The sequence below is a fragment of the Saccostrea echinata genome, unplaced genomic scaffold (genome assembly GCF_033153115.1).
Source record: "Saccostrea echinata isolate AGI-Se365-2 ecotype Australia unplaced genomic scaffold, CSIRO_AGI_Sech_v1 ptg000027l, whole genome shotgun sequence".
NCBI lineage: Eukaryota > Metazoa > Mollusca > Bivalvia > Ostreida > Ostreidae > Saccostrea > Saccostrea echinata.
The window spans coordinates 10103994-10125379 of record NW_026889776.1 but is presented as its reverse complement, the minus strand read 5'-3'; the positions used below and the strand labels follow the sequence as shown (position 1 = coordinate 10125379).

Here is a 21386-nt window from a genome sequence, read left to right as displayed (position 1 = left end):
CCTGTAAATTCCCTTAAAAATGATTAAAAGCTGAAGCATTTTTTTCAATATTTCATATAGAGCACAACCTCTGATCCAAAATATGAAATTACATAATGAAAGATCTGTTTCTGAAGATTACAAAACATGTTTTAATTTTTGGATCATGGGCTGTGCTCATAGTTTAACTCTTTGCTGAATGTAGGCAAATACACATGTTTTCTGCAAAATTCAAGAGCATTGCGTTTTCTCAAAGCCTGTTTTCCAATACATAGATTCTCAAAAAGAAATTTTGTTATAGGAAATGAAAGCACTAAGTCTCTACTTTATTTTGATATATGAAATGGGACAGAGGGTGATAGAATTAATTGATATAAGGACAGGGCCATTTTATGAATAAAGTGAACCTAGCTCTTTATTAAAGGAGATCATCTGACACCTTGCCACAGTCAGAGAACATTTAAAACACCGGATCATATCGATGAGGAGTCTGAATCTTTTTTTCAAAATTTCACTGAAGGAGGATGGTGGATAGGGAACTGCCATTCTTCATATCTCAATGGTGTCTACGGATCCCCCGTTGGAAAAATATTTGGCTTCCTAATATAACTTCAGGCGTGGATTTTCTTTCGTCTCAGATGATGGTTCGTCGTAACATCCTTCACTGAATTTGATAACCATTTTTATTAATGACCATGATTGCGCATTCAGTTCTACCCAGAGCTGAGTGAAACAACTCATTGTAACAGAAGACGATTTCAAGCATGCAAAGAGACGATGCATGAAAAAAAGTTTTTAAAACAATGCATATATGACAAAGACAGTTAACTGAGATTTGAGTTAAAAAAAACCAAAGTGCAACTTCATTGTACATTTATTCAAAACGTTTTCTTAATAATAGTAATATTTTTGTATGTATCCATTATATTTTTTCAAAGATTTAAAGCAATGGTGTGTTTTTTTTCTTATTCGGCGTTTGTTTTCTTTTCTTATCTTTTTTATCTTTACGTATTAAATGTAAACAAAAGGTTGAGAATTGATTTAATGCGTAATAAAATTTAGAAAAGCTGACGAAGTTTAAAGGGATTTCAAGGGAAAAACACGCTAATTTAATTTAATTTTTATTCTACATGTATGTTGATGTTAACATTTTTTCTAAAAGTTTTCTATATAAATTTTGGTCACCTGTATTGTTCAGGGCTGAAATGAGAAGATAACGAACAGTAATCAAGCTAAAATAAATCCATTAAAACAATACAAGATTGGAGCGGAGCAAACACGGATCTCTAAAAACATCAGAGGTGTAATGGAAAAGTAAGCACCCCCTGTCGACCCGTCACGCCCGCCGTGTGATCGGGCAAACGGAAGAATCCGTAGAAAATTCAGTGAAAATAATGGACTATCAATTTGTATGAAAAACGTCATTCAACAATCGCCTTGATGATAGACTGTATTAACTGACAAGGTCATTGTATCGGCTATAGAATTTGCGAAGTGTTGACTTTAAACGGGACTGTTGATATTCTCCTTTCACCTACTGCGGGACGTTGAAACCGGTCCTTAGGATGAGACCGTATAAACCGAGGTCCTGTGTCCCAGTAGGTGCTGGCACGAAAAAGATCCATCACTGCCCAATGGCCCTTAGTGCCGAGTATAGGTGTAAATTTGCAGCCCTCCAATTTCTATTGGTTGGCCAAGCGGAATAGCACTTGATCCAGACAGTGGTATAATATACTGGGCTAGATTTGCCCTCATTGAGATGGATCTAATAGAAGCATTTTCTTGAGGAACGATGAGAATAATTATAGAATACATGTACATGTGCAGTGTAGCATTGTACCAGAGTTCTTGCTGTGAAAAATGAAGTGTAACATTCACGTATCGCAGTGATGCTTAGCGTAAATTTGGGAGATGACGAACAGTATTCAAGCTCAAAGCCATTAAAACAATACAAATCGGGAGCAGAGTAAACACGGACCTCCAAAAACATCAGAGGTGGGATCGGGTGCTATGAAGGAGTGAGCATTCCCTGCCGACCTGTTACATCCGCCGTGTGCTCCTTGTCATAATCGGTAAATCATAGAAAAATCCGTCGACAATTCAGTGTTTAAATAATGGCCTAACAATTAGTAAGAAAAACGTCAGTCTGCATATGACTTAATGATAGATTGTATTTGCTGACTGATAAGCTGACTACTGTTTTTGTATATTTTTTACTTTCACATTAGAAGGCGCCTTAATTTAAGTCTTGATTTTTATAACAAAACTACATATTCCTGGATATTTTCATTTTTAAAATTAATAACATAATTTAGTGTCAATTTAATTTAAATAATCCGGACAAGGACTTGTACTGTTCACAAAACATTTATGAGGGTTTTTTTTATACTTCAGCTTGTCCGGAAATCGGGAATTGTTCGGATTTCCATAGATCGATCCGTACAGCGTTTGGATTGGGTATAAATTTTTCGGACAAAAAGGAAAACACTGATTGTTCATAGAAGGAATCCAGCTTCGGCATCTCGACACACTTGTCTCTTCATCCCTTTGTGTTGTTTAAAACAGAACAAAATCTCCAGAGAATGTCTATGGTATTCAACATGATAAATCTTGTGGAGGATGATGCTAAGTTTAATATTAAGGACTTTGAGCGTCCGGACAGGACAGTTAATCTATGAGAATATGGAAATTATTGTAGTCATGTAGACCAGTAGGCCTAGTTTATTTATTTATAGTGCGAGTTATTAATTATGGCTTATGACTGGAACAGTATTAGGAGTAAGTTATTTCCAAGTCCGGATATTTAATTGTTGGTTTAAATGACGTTTTCATATTTTAATAGTTGTCCGGATTGATTGTTTGGATTTCCAGAGCAGTTCACACAGTTAAGTTATCATAGGTCATTCTTGTCCGGAATGGATTGTCCGGAATTTGGCAGTATTTGTTCGGATTAGCTTGAGCTGAAAATGAATTAATTTAGGCATATACATCTTAATATAGTTAAATCAGAACTTGCTTACACGTTATTGATACCAGTGTTGAATATTGAGGTCGTTTACGGAGTTTAGTGTCAGAGATGGCTTATTTACGATTTAGATAACCTTTAAGTTAGGACTGTCTGGATGGACGCATGTTAAATTATTTTCGGCAATAACTGACGTAATAAGTCTAAGTAACAATTATTTATGCAAAGCTGTCTTACTTCGAGTTCGAGAACAAGGGTCGTTTGCAGATACTAATTAAGATAAATTAACTGTGTAATGTAGTCGCAAGACAAGTTCACCCCCTCCCCTTTTTTCCCTTTGGTCACCTATTGTCTGTGTGGTCAGCATCTCATTCATTGTTATTATTCTTGAGTGGTGCCATCTTCAGTAAAAACTTTATGCCTGGCAAATGAATTTTTATTTTGTGACAAGGGTCCGCTCGACTTGTTACACCTACATTCATATATTCTATCTTATTTCTCCTAGAAATATATACTTTGTTTATTTTTTTTTTTTTCAACAAAGGTTTCCAATGCTCTTTTTTTCATAACATTCAGAATCATATCCTTTGATGATTTTTCATTGTGAAATACTGGCTCTTTAATACATGGAGAATAACGAATCAAAGATTGGTTATTGATTTTATTTTATTATAGAAACTCTGGAAAATTAAAAAAGTAGAAAATTTTATTTATCTATTTTGCTGATATATAATTTAGACTAGACACTCATTGCTTCCTGTTTTCGTCCGTTTAAGTGCATTGTACAACGGGAGTGATTTTTTACATGTTATTGATACAACACTAAGTGTTATTTAGGTTCCAGAGGGAACGTACGGTTTGGACTCATATGTATTCATAAGTTTTGTATGAAAAAAAAACTGTTAATTGAAATTAAAGCAAGCATTTTGATAATATTTAATTACAAAAAATAGCTAAGACCGCTTTATACAGTGTTATCTTGTTCTAATAAAAAATAGAGCAGTAAAAGTTTTTGAGATTATTATTCATTTAGCAATTGAAGACAATTTTTGTTTTCTTTTTTGACAGTGATCCCATTACAAACGTAAAGCACACTCGAGAGTTCAACATCCTTACCGCCTCCCCCTACCTCATCCTTGAGCAGCATTTTCTACCTTAACAATTGAGAAAACTATAAACTACTAGATTCTGTGTGATGTGAGCATTGCCAGCTTATGCTCCCACCAGACAAGTTTTAATACTCTATGTACAATTAACGCTATATTATTGAAAACAAAATGTATATTCTTTGATATTGTTTATGAAACAAAACTTTAAAACTTTGAACAATGTTGTGACTGTAAAATCCTATTGCGACAAATCAAGTAAAATGATCGAGATAAGAGTTGGGTAAATAAGAGATATTCTTCATTAAATAAAATCAAAGGGGGAGAGAGAAAGAGAGACGGGGCCTTTTTAAGCTACTGATATGTAAAACCTCATGATTAAAGTTGTATCAAATATCACCTGTCACAAAATGTATATTTTATTAAACTATTCTGAGGAAACAAGTGCATTCACTGACATAACCGATTATTCTTTCTGTTTTGGAGCAGCCTGTAGTAATTTATCACTTGAGTGGCATGGGACATAAATTTTCATGATTAGGTATTAACCCACTTCTAATCAGAAAAGTTGAAAATTATCTCTGTTTTAAACGATAGCATCAGTTCAGAATTAATTCAAAAGAATTAAAAAACGCTAAGAAATTTCGGATTTTTGCTATCAATAAGTGATTTTTACGGATGCCTGTGTCTTTCTCTGTGTGTGGCATGGTATTTTTATTTCCAAAATATCTTTATCTGACTCAGGGCAAGGTTAACATATATCATTAATTACAAACACCAATATATTCTCTTCGTACCCCCTAAAAAGAATCCACTTTCTGAAATAAATAAACACACTTTCAAAGGATCTTTGCAATTAAATTTAAAAACAAGACTATGTAATAAAGTTAAAACTAGAAAGTGTCAACTGAGGAATGATTTCTCACTTACAATATTGGAAACATGATTAATCTATTCTTGAACCAAATAGATATTTTCAGTTGAGGATTTTTTACTGATTTTGTGCCTTGTGTATTAAACAGGGATTGGAATTTTTAGTTTGGGACATTACTTTAAAGGAAAAATAAGAAATAAGCTCCATTCAATACCCATGGAAATTATATCATTCTTTGAGCATTTTAATTCTTCAGACTTGAGTTTAATGGATCTCAAAATAAATTCAGTATTGTTCTTGCTTCACAGAATAGGTGTCCAAAAAGCAAATACTTAATTTAATCTTTCCAAGGGATGTATGTAAATCGAATTCAAAATATGCACTGTCATATAAGATATTGCAAAACAGAATAATTATATAATAGAAAAAGGAAAGTTTGAATACAGAAAAAAATTGCTTCATTCCTCATGAAAAAGCAAATAAAATGATTTATAGACCAGCTGTAATCTTAATGTTTGCTTAAAACTCTGCTCTGCTATTATGTACACATTTTTCTTTCGAAATTCAAGTTACAATAAAATCAGTTTATTAATATATATATATATATATATATATATATATATATATATATATATATATATATATATATATATATATATATATATATATATATATATATATATATATATAAACCAGAAATATATAATCCGGAAATCTTGGACTCTCGTCTCACAGAATTACAAAATCTACTCCTTCAAAGATATTATCCTAAACAACTGATTCAAAACGGAATTAACAAAGCCAAATCTCATGAAAGAAAGGATCTTCTTACAGTGAAAAATAAACCCGTTGATAAAGTTATACCATACGTTTCAACGCACAATCCCAGAAATCCGGAAATTTTCAACATAATAAGAAATAACCTGCCTATCTTAGAAGATGACCCAGACATGAAGAAAATATTAGATACTTCACAGGTTATCAAAAGCAAGCGACAAAGCCCTTCTCTTAAATCTATCCTTACCAAAGCATCTTTTTCCAGTAACAGCCATGAACCAGCCATCATCAATAAATGCAACAATTCCAGATGCAGTACATGTCCATACCTGACAGAAGGATCTACATTTCATTTCAAAACCGGAAGTAAATTTAATATTAAAACCTCCATGTCGTGCACTAGTTCCAATCTTATTTATGTGATTACCTGCGCCGGTTGCGGTGAAAATTATATCGGTCAGACAGGAGACACCTTAAGACACAGAATGACCGTACACCGACAGCAAATTAGGGAACCAAAATACCGATGTACCCCCGTCAGTGACCATGTTAGAAACTGTGCCAAGAAAAGTTCCAATTTTACCGTTTTTCCCTTTTACAAGTTTCGAAGGGATACCACAGAAAAAGAACGTGAAACCAAAGAAAAACTTTTTATTAACAGATATAAACCTGTTTTAAATGCTACATAATTGCAGCCCGGAGGACCGGGCTGCTCTATACATACAAGTTTAAGTGTTGGTATATGGGGATTGAGGTGGGAGAAGTTATTCAGAATTAAAGGTTTTCTAAACATTAAAAAGATTGTTAATCAGAATGTTCTTTCCCTTTATAAATTACGAGATACACAATATATTTACTTCCATAAAGTGAATCGATCTGTAAAAATATATAAGTTTTTCATATTTAATATATAAAGTTGCTTATCATTTACAATCGAAAAACGACAGGTCCCTTTTTTTAGAACATCGAATTTTACTTATCGCATAAAAACGTACTTTACACAGTTCGTGTTTTATATTCTTAAAGTGATAGACATTTTTTGAAAATAGGTGATGCATGTGTCTGGTTTCAATTTATATTTTATGCAGCCAACATTTACTTGAGGAATTGATAAAGTTTAAAAGGGTATCGTTTTTGTTCGATTTTCATCCGACTATAGGTTTTCAAAATATTCTCGACTATCGTCTCCATCATTTAGACGCATGCCTTTTTCACACATATCGAAGCGGTTTGATGATCAAGACTCATTTTCATTGTTTACTTTATTTATTTCCCGGGCGACAATTGATGGTTACATCAATGTTTTCTTGTTATATTTTGTATCAGATATATACTTTTTCCCGCAATTTATATCTGTATTATTTGTATGGAAAATTTAATTTCCCGTATTAAATTTCTTACGTTATGTCATGACGTCATAATCAACTTTACTAATGCGTAAATTCACATTAGCGCTTTTTGACGTCACTGTAAGAATATTGATTTTGTATTTATGTGTAACTAAGCAATATGTTGTCAAACTCCTGAAGATTGAAAATGAAACCTGTAGAGTTTATTTCGGTGTTGTGATATATATATATATATATATATATATATATATATATATATATATATATATATATATATATATATATATATATATATATATATATATATATATATATATATATACAGCGATGGAATCAAAATGTTTTAAAAAAGATACGAAATGTCATAAATATTTATTATTGACATATAACATGAGATTCCGCATTTACTGACCCAATGATTACATTGAGAAATAAAATAAAGATAATTTATTAGTGGATATTTCATACAGTATTTCCTTGTATGATTGAATATCATTTTTCCCAAGAAAAAGTACCCCAGTTCTCAAGTTGAATTATTATTGTCACTGCCTTCTGTAATTGCAATGATGTGTAAATTTAAAAACAAATTTTGAAAATGATTTAAGTTTTAAGAATGTTGATTATTTCTGTTTGAGTGGGTGGCAGGTTTCCACAGACATCTAAAATTGTATGTGACGCACAGGAAAAGCCGTTTTTTTCTTATAATATAAGCAACCGACTTTGCCAGTCAAAGAAAGAGTTTCTTGAGCTGGAGGATGAACCTTCCTGCGGCTATGGAGCTTAAAAAAGTAATATATTTACTTTTATTTGTCTATGGAACGTTAGGTAAGTCATCTACATCAGATAAAAGTTCCGTGGAGAGGACAGCCATGATGCCTAGTACTACATTCGGAAAAAAGTTCAGTGTTTTACGGGAAATATTAAATCAAGAAAGTCTTGTTCGGTTTTCAAGGTGCAGAAAATTCAAAAGCTTGTAATGGATGTCATAGACAACAGAGACAGTGCACAAAGTGTGAAAGAAAGACTTAAAGAGGCGATAGAGAATTTACAGACGTTGGAAAGCAGGGAAGAGGACTTGGAGATCAAAAACTTTAATCTCAGTCAAAAGTTAAATGCAATGAACGAGGTTTTGAAAATAAATAAGAATACGTCTATGGAAGAGACAAAAAACACTGCGATGTTCCTTGCTGAACTTAAATTGAAAGCGATTGATTGTGATGCACGTTTACAGGTAGTTGAAAGCATTTTGGAATTTTTAGCTCACCTGAGCTGAAAGCTCAAGTGAGCTTTTCTGATCACCCGTTGTCCGTCGTCCGTCCGTCTGTCTGTCCGTCCGTCCGTCTGTAAACTTGTCACATTTTCAACTTCTTCTCAAGAACCACTGGGCCAATTTTAACCAAACTTGGTACAAAGCATCCTTGGGTGAAGGGGAGTTTAAATTGTTAAAATAAAGGGCCAAGCCCCCTTCCAAGGGGAGATAATCAAGAAAAGACAAAAATAGGGTGGGGTCATTAAAAAATCTTCTTCTCAAGAACCACTGGGCCAGAAAAGCTGAAACTTATGTGGAAGCATCCTGGGGTAGTGTAGATTCTAAATTGTAAAAATCATGACCCCCGGGGGTAGGGCGGGGCCACAATAGGGAATCCAAGTTTTACATTGAAAAATGTAGAAAAAAATCTTTAAAAATCTTCTTCTCAAGAACCACTGGGCCAGAAAAGCTGAAACTTATGTGGAAGCATCCTGGGATAGTGTAGATTCTAAATTGTTCAAATCATGACCCCCGGGGGTAGGGCGGGGCCACAACAGGGAATCCAAGTTTTACATTGAAATATGTAGAAAAAATCTTTAAAAATCTTCTTCTCAAGAACCACTGGGCCAGAAAAGCTGAAACTTATGTGGAAGCATCCTGGGGTAGTGTAGATTCTAAATTGTAAAAATCATGACCCCCGGGGGTAGGGCGGGGCCACAATAGGGAATCCAAGTTTTACATTGAAATATGTAGAAAATATCTTTAAAAATCTTCTTCTCAAGAACCACTGGGCCAGAAAAGCTGAAACTTATGTGGAAGCATCCTGGGGTAGTGTAGATTCTAAATTGTTCAAATCATGACCCCTGGGGTAGGGCGGGGCCACAATAGGTATTACAAGGGGGAAATCGGGTGAAAAACAGCAAGGCCAAAGTTACTCAGGTGAGCGTTGTGGCCCATGGGCCTCTTGTTTTTAAATGCAGTCAATAAAACAGTTAGTGAAATCCAAGAGAATCAAAAGGTGAACAATATGTTACTGAGGGATTTCCGTGAAAGCCGAAAAGATAACATCATACAATATCCGACAGGTAACTTGCTAGCATATTTAACACGTTTAAGCCAATAGTCAAGCATTGTTCTGCTTTGATTTATACTCTCCTTTCCCTGTAAAATTGATTTTATTTTGTAATTTTTTTGAACAGAAATAGAAAACTAAAATCTAAACATCTAAGTATATCTCTAATAAAATATAATCAAAGTAGCAAGTAAGAGGAATTTTTTCCACAGAATGTAACTGAATTTGTTACTTGAAATTGGCTTGTTAATTTACAGACACACATACAAGGGTCGTTCAATAAGTAATGCAAGTTATCATCTAAAAATAAGAAAAGCACGTAAAGAAGTTTCTTAATATTTTTAATCCCTCAAAGTATTCCAGTTTACCTTTACACATGTCGTAAGTCTGCGCTCCCATGACCTGAAAATCTCAGCAAGCCCATCTATAGAGATGCCCAAAAAGACACTAATAAATAAAATTCTTGATGACATACCTGAATTTGTTAAGGATATCCCTCCTCAGCCTGGAATTTTAACTCATAAAACTATTATTTAATTTTAAAAGTCTTTAAAAAAGCTTAAAATTGAAATCTTTCCGTGCAACAATTTTCATTTAAGCATCTCAATATGTACAAGTTTATTTGTAGTCTTAGAAACAGTCTTGTAAAAAGTTGACGTTTATATCCACATAATTGTACAAAAATTAATACATTTTTGAAGAATCGAATTCCTTTAATCAAGCATTACTAACTTAATTTAAAATTAAAGAGCTAGGTTCACTAACACCATAAAATGGCCCTGTCGGTATGATATAAATATTTTCACTATATATCCAATAAGCGATTCTAGAGATATCAGAAAATGACGAGAGCCGCTTTATTTGAAACACATTTGATTTTTATAAAGTGTTTTATGAAGAAGATAATCATTTTAATCTGAAAGCTTTATTTCAAAGGTCATGGTATTTTAACCCAGGGCGTTAGGCACAATCTGCAACCGTTAAAGACTGAGAATTTTACAAAAATGTTAAGTTCAAACAGCCAAAACCAAACAATTCTAATTTGGATTTTCCTAATAAGTATTATGGATTCAAAAAGTATATCTAGGACCATTCATTTTGCCAAAAAATATTCATTGTCCACGAATTTTATGGACAGCCCTTGAATGTATACATCAATATATAATTATAATCAGTTTTTGCTGCAATACCTTAAAATAATGGATAGTGAAAAAATATTTTTTAAAGCCTTAAACTTCATTCACCTTCATTATCATAGTTTGCAAGCTATGGGTAAATTTGTTGGTGAACTTAAACTTTAGTTTGACGTAGGCACTGTTAAATTCAGTGCCTTGCATACAAGTGTTAATTATTATTTTCCTTTTTAAGCGTGTACTCCAGGAAAGTTTGGAAGAAATTGCAGCCTTGACTGTGGACACTGCAAAGATGATTTGCCATGTGATTTTGTGTATGGTACTTGTAGATTTGGCTGTTCAAATGGGTGGACTGGAGTAATATGTACTGAACGTAAGATGTAACGTGAATACAATTTGTTGTTAGATAATTACATCTTGCGAATAACAATTTTTTCCAGGAGTTTAATTTACCACGACTATGAGACATTCTTGGTATTTTACTTCAAGTTAACAAAAATTACTAATTTATATATAAAGACATCCTCTACATTCGTACATTTACAGATAATGCGCGACATTTTAGCAATTTCTAAAGGGCCGTTAAAAATTGATTTCCCTTTGTTGCTTTGTATAAAGGAGTTTCCTATCATAATCCATGCGAACCAATCGTTCTTTTGACACGGAACATTCTAATGAAAATATTTCTGTAACACAATATTAATTAAATATGATATGTTACAACGCGAAATTTAATAACAACGCAAAATGTTATAAATCGGGATTATTGCATTTTGGTTATTACATTTTGCGTCGTTATCGACGCAGAATGTAATAACGCATAATGTAAAAACAGACTTTTTAGGATCATTACATTTTGTGTCAAGATCAATGCAAAATATAATAATACGATTTTGGGATTATTACATTTTGTTCTTACATTTTGCGTCGAGATAAAGCAAAAATGCAACAACGCAAAATTTTCAACTGAATAGTTGATAAAGAAAATAAACGGAAAGAAAATACAAAGAAAATGAATAATAAATACATGCTAATTCTTACTATTGATCCGATTTCATCATATATCGATTTCATAATCCCTTTATAATCAGTTGATATTCAAGTCATAGGTGTTGCAAATTAAAAAAGTGCGTGTGCACGTGTGTGTGTATGCATAAGGAAGGATGTGTGTGTGTGTGTGTGTGTGTGTGTGTGTGTGTGTGTGTGTGTGTGTGTGTATTGGGGGGTTTCGTTTATCAGTGTATTAGATTGCTTTTGCTTTTTGAAAGGCATGTGCATGAAATTTAGAAAATAAATCTATTTACTTTTACTGGCGGGTGTAAATATAGCGGGAAGATGGTTATTTGACAATCAAGATTTCATACTGTTTTACAAATCACGTGCATTACAGACCAGCTAAACTCTCTCTCTCTCTCTCTCTCTCTCTCTCTCTCTCTCTCTCTCCAATAATAAAATAGATAGTTTTTGCATGTGCATAAAAATACAATGATCAACAAACGAATTAACCCCCATCCCCGCTTCTCGTTGCCAAACACACACATACACTCCTAGTTTGCTTACCAGTGTACACATGCACGGAGTTCATGCATATCAAGAGCTTTTAATGGACTCATGGTTAATCCTTGGTAATTAAGAATGTCAGTGATGGATATATAATACAGACTGATTTATAAATAGACATGTCAATCAAAGTTAAGTTAATGTTTTATATGTATTCAGAAACAGAGTTAGAAAGAATTTACAATTAAATTAAGTAATGTCCGTAAAAGCTGTACCTCATAGGCTGTCTGTCTATTTAGTAAAGCGAGTTTCCCCATTGTAATGTTATGTTTAAATAAATTTTATGATGTTTAGCGTTGAACACAATAGAAAAAATATTATATTTTGTTTTATTACATTTAGTTTTAATACATTTTGCGTTGTCCTCAACGCAAAAATTAAGTAACACAAAATGTAACAACCAAAAAGAGCCTTATTACATTTTGCTTTAATCAAAACGCAAAATGTAATAACGCAAAATATAATAATCCAAATATAGTGTTGTTACATTTGGCGCTATTACATTCTGCGTTGATCTCGACGCAAAATGTAACAACGCAAAATATAATAATCCCAGTTTATTACATTTTGCATTGTTATTACATTTCGCGTTGTAACAATGATATATTAATAGACCTTTATTTTTATGGAGCTTATTACACATATCAAATGACTATTTTTTTCTCAAAAGAATGTCCCTCCGGAAAGTTTGGAGAGAGATGCAGTGAAACTTGTGGACATTGTAGTGATGGCAAAGCATGTGATTTCGTTACTGGCACGTGTCCGAAAGGCTGCTTCCAAGGATGGGGTGGAGATTTCTGCAAAGAAGGCAAGAGTCGAAATCACTTATTAAAATCTTGTAATTTTAAGTTAATAACATGTGATCTTCATGAGTAAACTTAGCATGATGAATAATTGAGAACACTATTTGTAACAGGGTTTTTTATGCCTTAATTCGCAACTTATAATTTCATTCGGCTAGAACAACCGTACATGTATTTGTAACTTACTGATGTTTCGAATTTCAATATCATTTTTAAACGTGCAAAGGTGTAAAGAAAGACTTTACAATCTGTGCCTCATGTTTAAATTTAATTTTGCTCTGTCTTTTTGTCCAAAATCTCCCTCTTTTTGAAATAGAGTCTATTCTTTTGTCATGAGTTGTGTTTGTTAATACTCCAACCATGCTTCGGGGCAAAATAGCTTGAGTCGGAAGATGTTGTAATTAAAAGACAATATAATTGCATCCAAACGAATACAGGTAGAGATGATCATTTACCTAGTAAAAGATACAAAATTCTAAGTTGTCCACTTCCATCTATGAAAAAGTGTTCTTGCATCAAGAATAGTGTTTATCTGCTTTGTTTTCAAATTTTAGGAAATCAATTGTGGTTGGTTATGCCTGGGTGAATCAGTAAATGAAAAAAAAAATAATAATACGAGGGCCGTTCAAAAATTATGCGGACTCTGCTATCATTTACTCTTATAGACGTCATATAGAATTGAAATTTCACAGGAACATATTTCTTAAAAATTCCAATAAATTCTTGGTACAATTTTTTGATTTTATTTAATATCTCATAAAATTATTGCCGTTTTGATACTGCTGATGGTGATATACGGAGCACGGGAAAAATGTTGAAAAACAAACATGCGGTATGCAAAATTTTATTCATTTATTTTCCATATTTCACGATATTATTCATCAATTTTCTCTAAAATTTCTTTTTATTGTTTTATTATTAAGTATTTAGATTTCAGGCGTAATATTTGAAGTACTAACAGAAATAATGTAATTTTTTCCGATGTAACCCCTACGAAATCAACGACAAAAATGACGTCTCGTGATTTGACGGAGCAGCGCACTTTTATCAAATCATGAATCATGCTTGGAAAAGCCAATAGAGACCAAAAATAATCCTAATGAAACATGTAGTAAACCAGCGGAATATCCGACACATCTCTATAAAATGTAAAAGAGAAGTTTAGACTGTTAGACCTTAGTCAAAAGGCAACTCAGGAGGGATGGATGAAGTTCATCGACAAAACACTGATCTGGGCTGTTAAGAATGTGACTGAGATCGTGTTGATTGTAGAAAGATTTTGATGGGTTAAAAAAAAAAATTTGACCATTACCCGCTCCAAGCTGTCCTGATCCGTATTGACCATAAGTAGCCATGATTCAATACAATCTTATGCAACGTTTACGATTAAACATGAATCATGTTAATCGTAGATATCTTTTTAACATGAAAAAGTATTTTGAACGATCACCACGACTAGCCTCAACATCTGAGAAGAATATGTATGTATATATGTATACTGAAAGGAAAAAGAAACGCATGGTAACATAATATGCGAAAATTCTTTGACTGCAATGGCGGAAAATTATGAAAACTGGTTGGATGGGTATCTTGGTTCCTGTGCACTAAAATCAGTGTTCATTATTACTCATATATATATATATGTGTGTGTGTGTGTGTGTGTGTGTGTGTGTGTGTGTGTGTTATTTAATGTTTGTTTAGTAAAGTAGCTCATAGCGAACACGCTTATAATGAATTGACGCTATTAGCGACGTGATTTTCATTCACTGTGGGTTTTAAGCACATATCAAATACGTTTATGAAGAAATAAAATCGCCCTTCCCTAGAACTTCGTTATAAGCGTGTTTTACTGTACATTTATAACGATGTTTTATGGTAACACTTTAGCATTACTTGTTGACTGTTTGGAAATTATGGAGAAGGGGAGTAGGATAACGGTTATCTACAGGATTTATCCATGGAGAAATGAAACCTACAAAGAAGTTCTGTGTGATATGTACACCATGGGAGGCGGGTGGACGGTATGTAAATTTTCACTATTTCCAAATATTAATTTTGTTTGTATAAAATTGATTTATTTTCTACAGTAACATGTAAAGATAATAAAAGGTTACAGACAGCTTAATCATTGATGGGTGATTTAAGCTAAGCTGATATATTTTGAACATTTATGATTGCGCGGCATCTACTTATGTAAGATATCAATAAATGCTGAGGTTGTATCCTTCAATCAAAAGTCTTAATATTTTTTGCAAATTATTTTTTTTTTTTTAAATTGTGTTGTTCGTAGGTTTTTTCAAAGATCAATCACTGTTAAATTTTTCCACTTATTTCATTTGCAATTAAACGTTTGACAAAATTTTCCAACATAGTTAGAAAAGAAGCATTGCTGCCGTTTTGCTAAATACAGCAAAAATGTTATTTGGAGTCAAGACTAAAATACTTTATAGTTTACACATAAATGTACAGAGAATATCATACAGTAAATATAAAATTTTTTGCAGGTTTTTCAAAAGCGGATTGATGGATCTGTGTCGTTCTCCAGGAACTGGGCGGAATATCGTCATGGTTTCGGGAATGCCTCAACTGAATATTGGTTAGGTAAGTTATTTTTTCTATATATACAAATAATGACCGCCCAGGGAAGGGTGGTGTCAGAATAGAAGATGATAGTTTTACGTGAGAATAAATAGGAATATTTAGGATCTTCCTTTTTTAGCCACAAAATCAGTTGGATTATGATAAGTCATCCCCTCCTCGCTGGATATGGTTATAAACCAATATCATGAGCAATATTTTTTGAGATACGTACATTCAAGATTTAGACTTTAATTCTCACGAGTGAAAAATTACAATTATATATGCATGGTATAATACAAATGAAATTTAAGGATAATGATAGACTTAGAAAATTAACAGTTTTTTTTTCCATCAAGTTTATAAGAGGCTTATGTATATCAAGGTTGTGAGAGTCATTCAGCCGACAGGATATAAAACGCTTTCTCTTTTAAAAATACGCATTTTTAAAAGATAATTAATTAGCTGATTTTGCGTGTAAAAGGAATTCCTTTGCCCTCAAGTATTTCTTTAAGAATTATATACAATACTTGTATATCAGTGGAGGGTTAATATGAACGGGAAGATATTTTTTCCTGCAGAAAACAATTGGTCATACTAAAAGAAGGGGAAGTATAGATGGCTACCGTATAAAATAATTTTGAAACTTTGATTTATTATAGTTTACCATAGGTAACTATAGTAGACTATAGTTAATTTTAGTTTACTATATACTAGACTATGTATGGTATTTTTCTATTAGAGAGTATACGTAAATGTAAATGTAAGCTATTCAAGTAGCGTTAATGAGTTCGTCCACCAATCCCCCCACCAGCCCCACCCCCCTCGAATTTACGAAGAAATGTATCTTCTCAACTGTGATTTGTTTATTAACATTAACTTCTAAAATTTCATAATGAAAACAAAACAGCTTTATAGATATCTTTAATATGGATGTAGCTGAAGTCTGGACTGATTAATTCAAAACAGTGAAAATACTAAATAAATATATAATTGCTGACAGTTTTTACAACCAGACCATTATTATACGTTATGTATTGTAAGTTTAAGTTACCTTTCAGGACCGGCCTTGAAAATCCTTATAGAAAACCAGCAGCTATCAGTCACATTTTTTAACTTTAGAGGGTCGTAAGAGCACTATTTTCATCAATTCTATTGCTTTATTGTTGCAATTTTAAAATGCTGTAAATTTATGCAAGTTCAAAGAATTACAAAAAAGTACAAAGAAGGCAAAATTTTTATAGATTATTTCACTTCTATTTTTTTTAAATTGTCGAATAATATATTACTTTGTGTTTTGTGAAGGTATGTAAAAATCTTTTTATACAAAATACTATTTAGACAGAATTAAAAGAGATGTCTTTAGATGTCTATATTACTTGGTATTTCTGGAAAAAGAATTATATTATTGAAATGGCAGAATGCATTATAAGATGTCAAGTTATGTGTAAAACTCAGAACATATCTTGTTTTGCTTAGAAATATGTACCATTGAAAATGCTTAATTCGTATTATTTTTTAACAAGCACACATGTAACTGTGTGTTCGAACATATGAAGAGCTGCATTCAATGCACGATCAAAATATGATTTTTCTGGTTTTTGCAAAGACAACGATGCATACTAACAAATATATTCAAGTTTAAAAAAAACAAACTTCACATCCATGCTGTCAGAGGTTTCTACTTGTTTTTCTCATGGACTTCAAATTGATTCTTTATAGTAATTTTGAAAAGGATGTTTATTTTCCTGGTTAACAAACGTTTCTTTTTGCGGGAAAACATTAAGTCTTGTAATTATTCTCACCTTTAAAAGTGATATGTAACATTAAATCTAAGATGAATATTAAGTTGTTTTACATGTAGGGCGATGTTTGTCAGAGAACTGTAACTAGAATCATGATTTGATTGATCAAACTTTTTTCGTTTCTAGAATCATGCTCTATAAAGTGAACACATGTATAAATTTATGAGGAACCTTTGCGGCAAATATTGAGAATTAAGAACATATAGAGAATCTATTTTCGGAATTATTTGATTATTTGCATCATTTTTAACCAAACATAACTACCAGACCATGCATCCATTTTGTTTGTAGCAGAGTCTTTATACAGGATTCTTTTTCTCCTTTGGTATTTCGAATTGTGATGTAAATTCACAGGAAATTCACAGGAAACACCTTCTTTTGAGTAATCAAAGAGAGAGTACTATTGAAAGACAATTTAAGGACGAGACTACACATAAACCCTTATAACTCTCTCTCTCTCTCTCTCTCTCTCTCTCTCTCTCTCTTATATCGTCTATATTTTTTTCCTTCTAGGAAATGATGCATTAAATGCATTGACGTCGAACTCATCTTCCCTGTACGTTAAATTACAACATAGAAATGGACGCCATTACTTCCAATATTACTCAGGCTTCCGGATCACTGGCGCTGGTGATGATTATAGGTTACGTCTGGGACCTTTTACCAACGGAACGGCAGGTGATGAGTTATATTGATCAATCTGTAGAAATCAGGGCAATTCTGAAATTGTAATTACTGTTGGATATCTAAAGAAACTTCAGTCTTTTTTAAAATTATTTTAACATCAATTACCCAAGCTGCTATTGTGTTCTTATGGCGCTTACCAATTATTGTAACAAAATAAATATAGCAAGTAGTTCACGGTAACAATAAAAATTTTACTACTTGAAACTTGCCCCTCAAATACAATTTAAAGAGGCTTGGACACAGATTTGAAGTTCACAGTTTCTATAATTTCAGTATAATATCAGGACTACTATCCTGGCACTTTCAAAAAGTAAATTTTATCTGTAATACTTAAGAAAAGAAGAAAGATTGTTTTTCATTACATAAAAAAATATTTAAAACTGTAATCCAGAAAATTCAGAATAGAAGTGTGAGACACCAAAAGTAACTCTCCAGTACTGTTAGTCCGTGCTCAGTGATGAGTGCAGAGTAAACAAATTGAACAGCAAATGTATTGAAATAATAACCCGGTTAAACGTAAACATTAACAATAATAATGTTCATGTTCTGTTTACAGTAAAACTCGTTTAGTACGAACACGGATATTGCGAATTCACGGATATAACGAAGTTTTCTTGGATCCCCAGCTATATAAATTTTATGGATTCCTTATACGGATATAACGAATTACGGATATAGCAAAGTAATTTCACAGGTCCCCAGGACTTCGCTATAACCGAGTTTTACTGTACTTTCACAGGTCCCCAGGACTTCGCTATAAGCGAGTTTTACTGTACTAATATAGATGTTTGACGAGGTGTAAAGAAGAATAACATTTGTCATTCAATTCTTAGAATATTCATTAGGTTTAATTCATTAAACTGAATGAAATGTGGAGATAACGATCAGTATTCAAGCTCAAAAGTCAATTTAAACAATACAAATCGGAGGCAAAGCAAACACGGACCTTTGAAAAAAGTAGAGGTGGGATAAACTACCATGGAGGAGTAAGCATCCTTTGCAGATCAGTCATATCCGCCGTGTGCTCCTCGTCATGATCGGGCAAACTGAAAAATCCATAGACAATTCAGTGTGAAAATAATGTTCTAACAATTGATCTGAAAAACTTCAGTCAGCATTCGACTTAATGATATATTGTAGTTTCTAATAAGGTCACTGATAAGACCATAGAACTTGCGAAATGATGACTTTAAACGGGACTGTTGATATCCTAGATTCGTCAACTTGTTTGTCAATAGCTTGCATCTTTTTAGAAATTGTTCGTACGTAGAACATGTTTTTGCGTATCGAATAAGCTTTAAGACATTAACGCCATATGCAAGTAATTTATTAATAAACATGGGAATTTTAATTCTTAACAATGCAATTGTGTCAAGGCCTTTTTATCCTCGGCTGCGTCTCAGTATTCGATGGGAGCCTACTGAAGGTTCTCGATAAATCAATGGATGTTTTATGATAGATAACTTATGGTTGCATATTAATGCTATCCTATGGTGGCTTATTTATGTCACCAAGATAAATAATTTTTGTCAACGTAAGATATTGCGTCCAGTCAAGATTACTATCTCGTCAAGTCAAGATTACTTACTGGATGGCATAAATATGCCACCATACTATCCTTATAAATTTTGTCTACATAAGATATCGCGTCAATTCGAGAGAACTCTCTCGTCAAGTCAAGAAAACTTGCTGGTTTTATCAAGATATGCCAACTTCTCTCTAGTCTAGTCAAGATAAGCTATGATCATATTTTGTTTAGATAACTAACTCGACATGATGAGATTTTTCTGGCATATTGACTAAAATGGTTGCCTTGACAAATACTGATTCTTCATAATTGCAGCCGTGATAACTGTATTTATGTATTTATAGATGACGTGTTAGGGATGATGAGTCAATTTCCAGTGAAACTATGTGGATCCCTTTTTTTTTTTTAAAAAAAAAAAAAAAAAAAAAAAAAAAAAAAAAACTTCTTCTAATTTTTCTTGCTATTGAATTAAATAATATTTGTATTTGTCTATCGGATGATTATAATTTTTAGAGTTAAAATTTTTTAAATAAACCGTTCCATACACTTTTTCCTATGAACCAAAATAACTCATTTACCTAATTAAAAATTTCCTTTATTACTCTTTGCTTGAATGGCTTAAAAAAGCCATATGATAATACCCCATTTTTTAACGATATGACAAATGTTATTGTTGTCAATTTATTTATTTGTGCTTTCTGTCTAATCAATTATTGCACCATTTTCTTTTTTAAAAATATTTCGGATGATTTTAAAAGGGGAATGAATCCTTGAAATTCTCCATAAAATTTTGAAAGTTAGCATTAAGTACAATATAATTACTTGCATAAAATAAACTTTACATGAAATATCAAGATGTTTTCGATAATTTTTTTGGACAAAAGCACAAATTAAAATTTTAAAATCCGAAATATTCTTCTTAAAAAAATGGTGCAATAATTGTTACTTTCAGTTGTCATCCTAATCCATTTATGTCATTGTAGGACACAGTACGGAATCTATCAATAATCAAACGTTTAAGACCCCGGATCACTCTCCCCCAATACGTTGTTTCCGTGATTATACAGAGGGTGGTTGGTGGTTTAAAAAATGTCACTCAGCCTACTTAAATGGAGTGTATGGGTCAAGTAAATGGCTGAATCCTTGGAGTGGAGCAATACGATCTGGCACAGACTTTGCTTCATCACAAATGATGACCAGAAGAAACAAATAGTACATTTTTGCGACTATAATGACAAGATATTGTATCACTCTCATATCAAGTCTATTTGTTTTGATTAAAAATGTATGCTCTTTATAAAGGAATAAAATAACATAAAATACTTTCTATGCTAATATACATATATTGCATAATAATATGTCAATGAACTATTAGGTTCATTGGAAGAATAAAATGCATATGTATTAACATTTTGTGTGACGCTTTTGATAGAAACGAAAAGAAAATTTATTATTACCTAACCTACTATGTATTGTAAATTATTGTAAATTGTTGGGATGTATTTCCCAAAGTTATATTCTGAAAAAACTATATTAACAGTTATAAATTGTAATTAGGCATTTTGAACTGTTTCCTGATTAATTTTAATGTTATTGCACATCATGAAACAGTATTCGCCTCGGGAAATAGTCCTGGTCGAGAGGAACTGGAATCTTGCTAACCCACGCAATGATATACTTTTATCTGTTTTATTATACCGATACAGACGTAAAATTTAGAGGATTCAGATAGCGTGATTTCAAAGCAGGGATTAGCTCACTGAACTAACACACGGGGATTAGTCCATTCACGTATCATACCAATATAAAAGTAAAATCTAGAGGATTACGGATAGCCGGGAATTAGATTTCGAGTCATCATTATATTTTTTACTAACAAAACATGTATACATCAATATTTATAAGTGCATGATAATACAAAG

The 21386-nt window shown here is 32.5% G+C and overlaps 1 protein-coding gene across 1 annotated transcript; it reads left to right on the top strand.

Moving 5' to 3' along the window:
• The first annotated feature begins 14732 nt into the window (after positions 1–14732).
• LOC133193184 (ficolin-2-like) lies at positions 14733–20763 on the top strand. The gene is made up of 4 exons (XM_061329153.1): positions 14733–14888; positions 15372–15468; positions 17763–17927; positions 20448–20763. Exons 1-4 carry the CDS (start codon positions 14733–14735, stop codon positions 20675–20677), a joined length of 648 nt encoding a protein of 215 aa, XP_061185137.1. The 3' UTR covers positions 20678–20763.
• Positions 20764–21386: the final 623 nt, after the last annotated feature.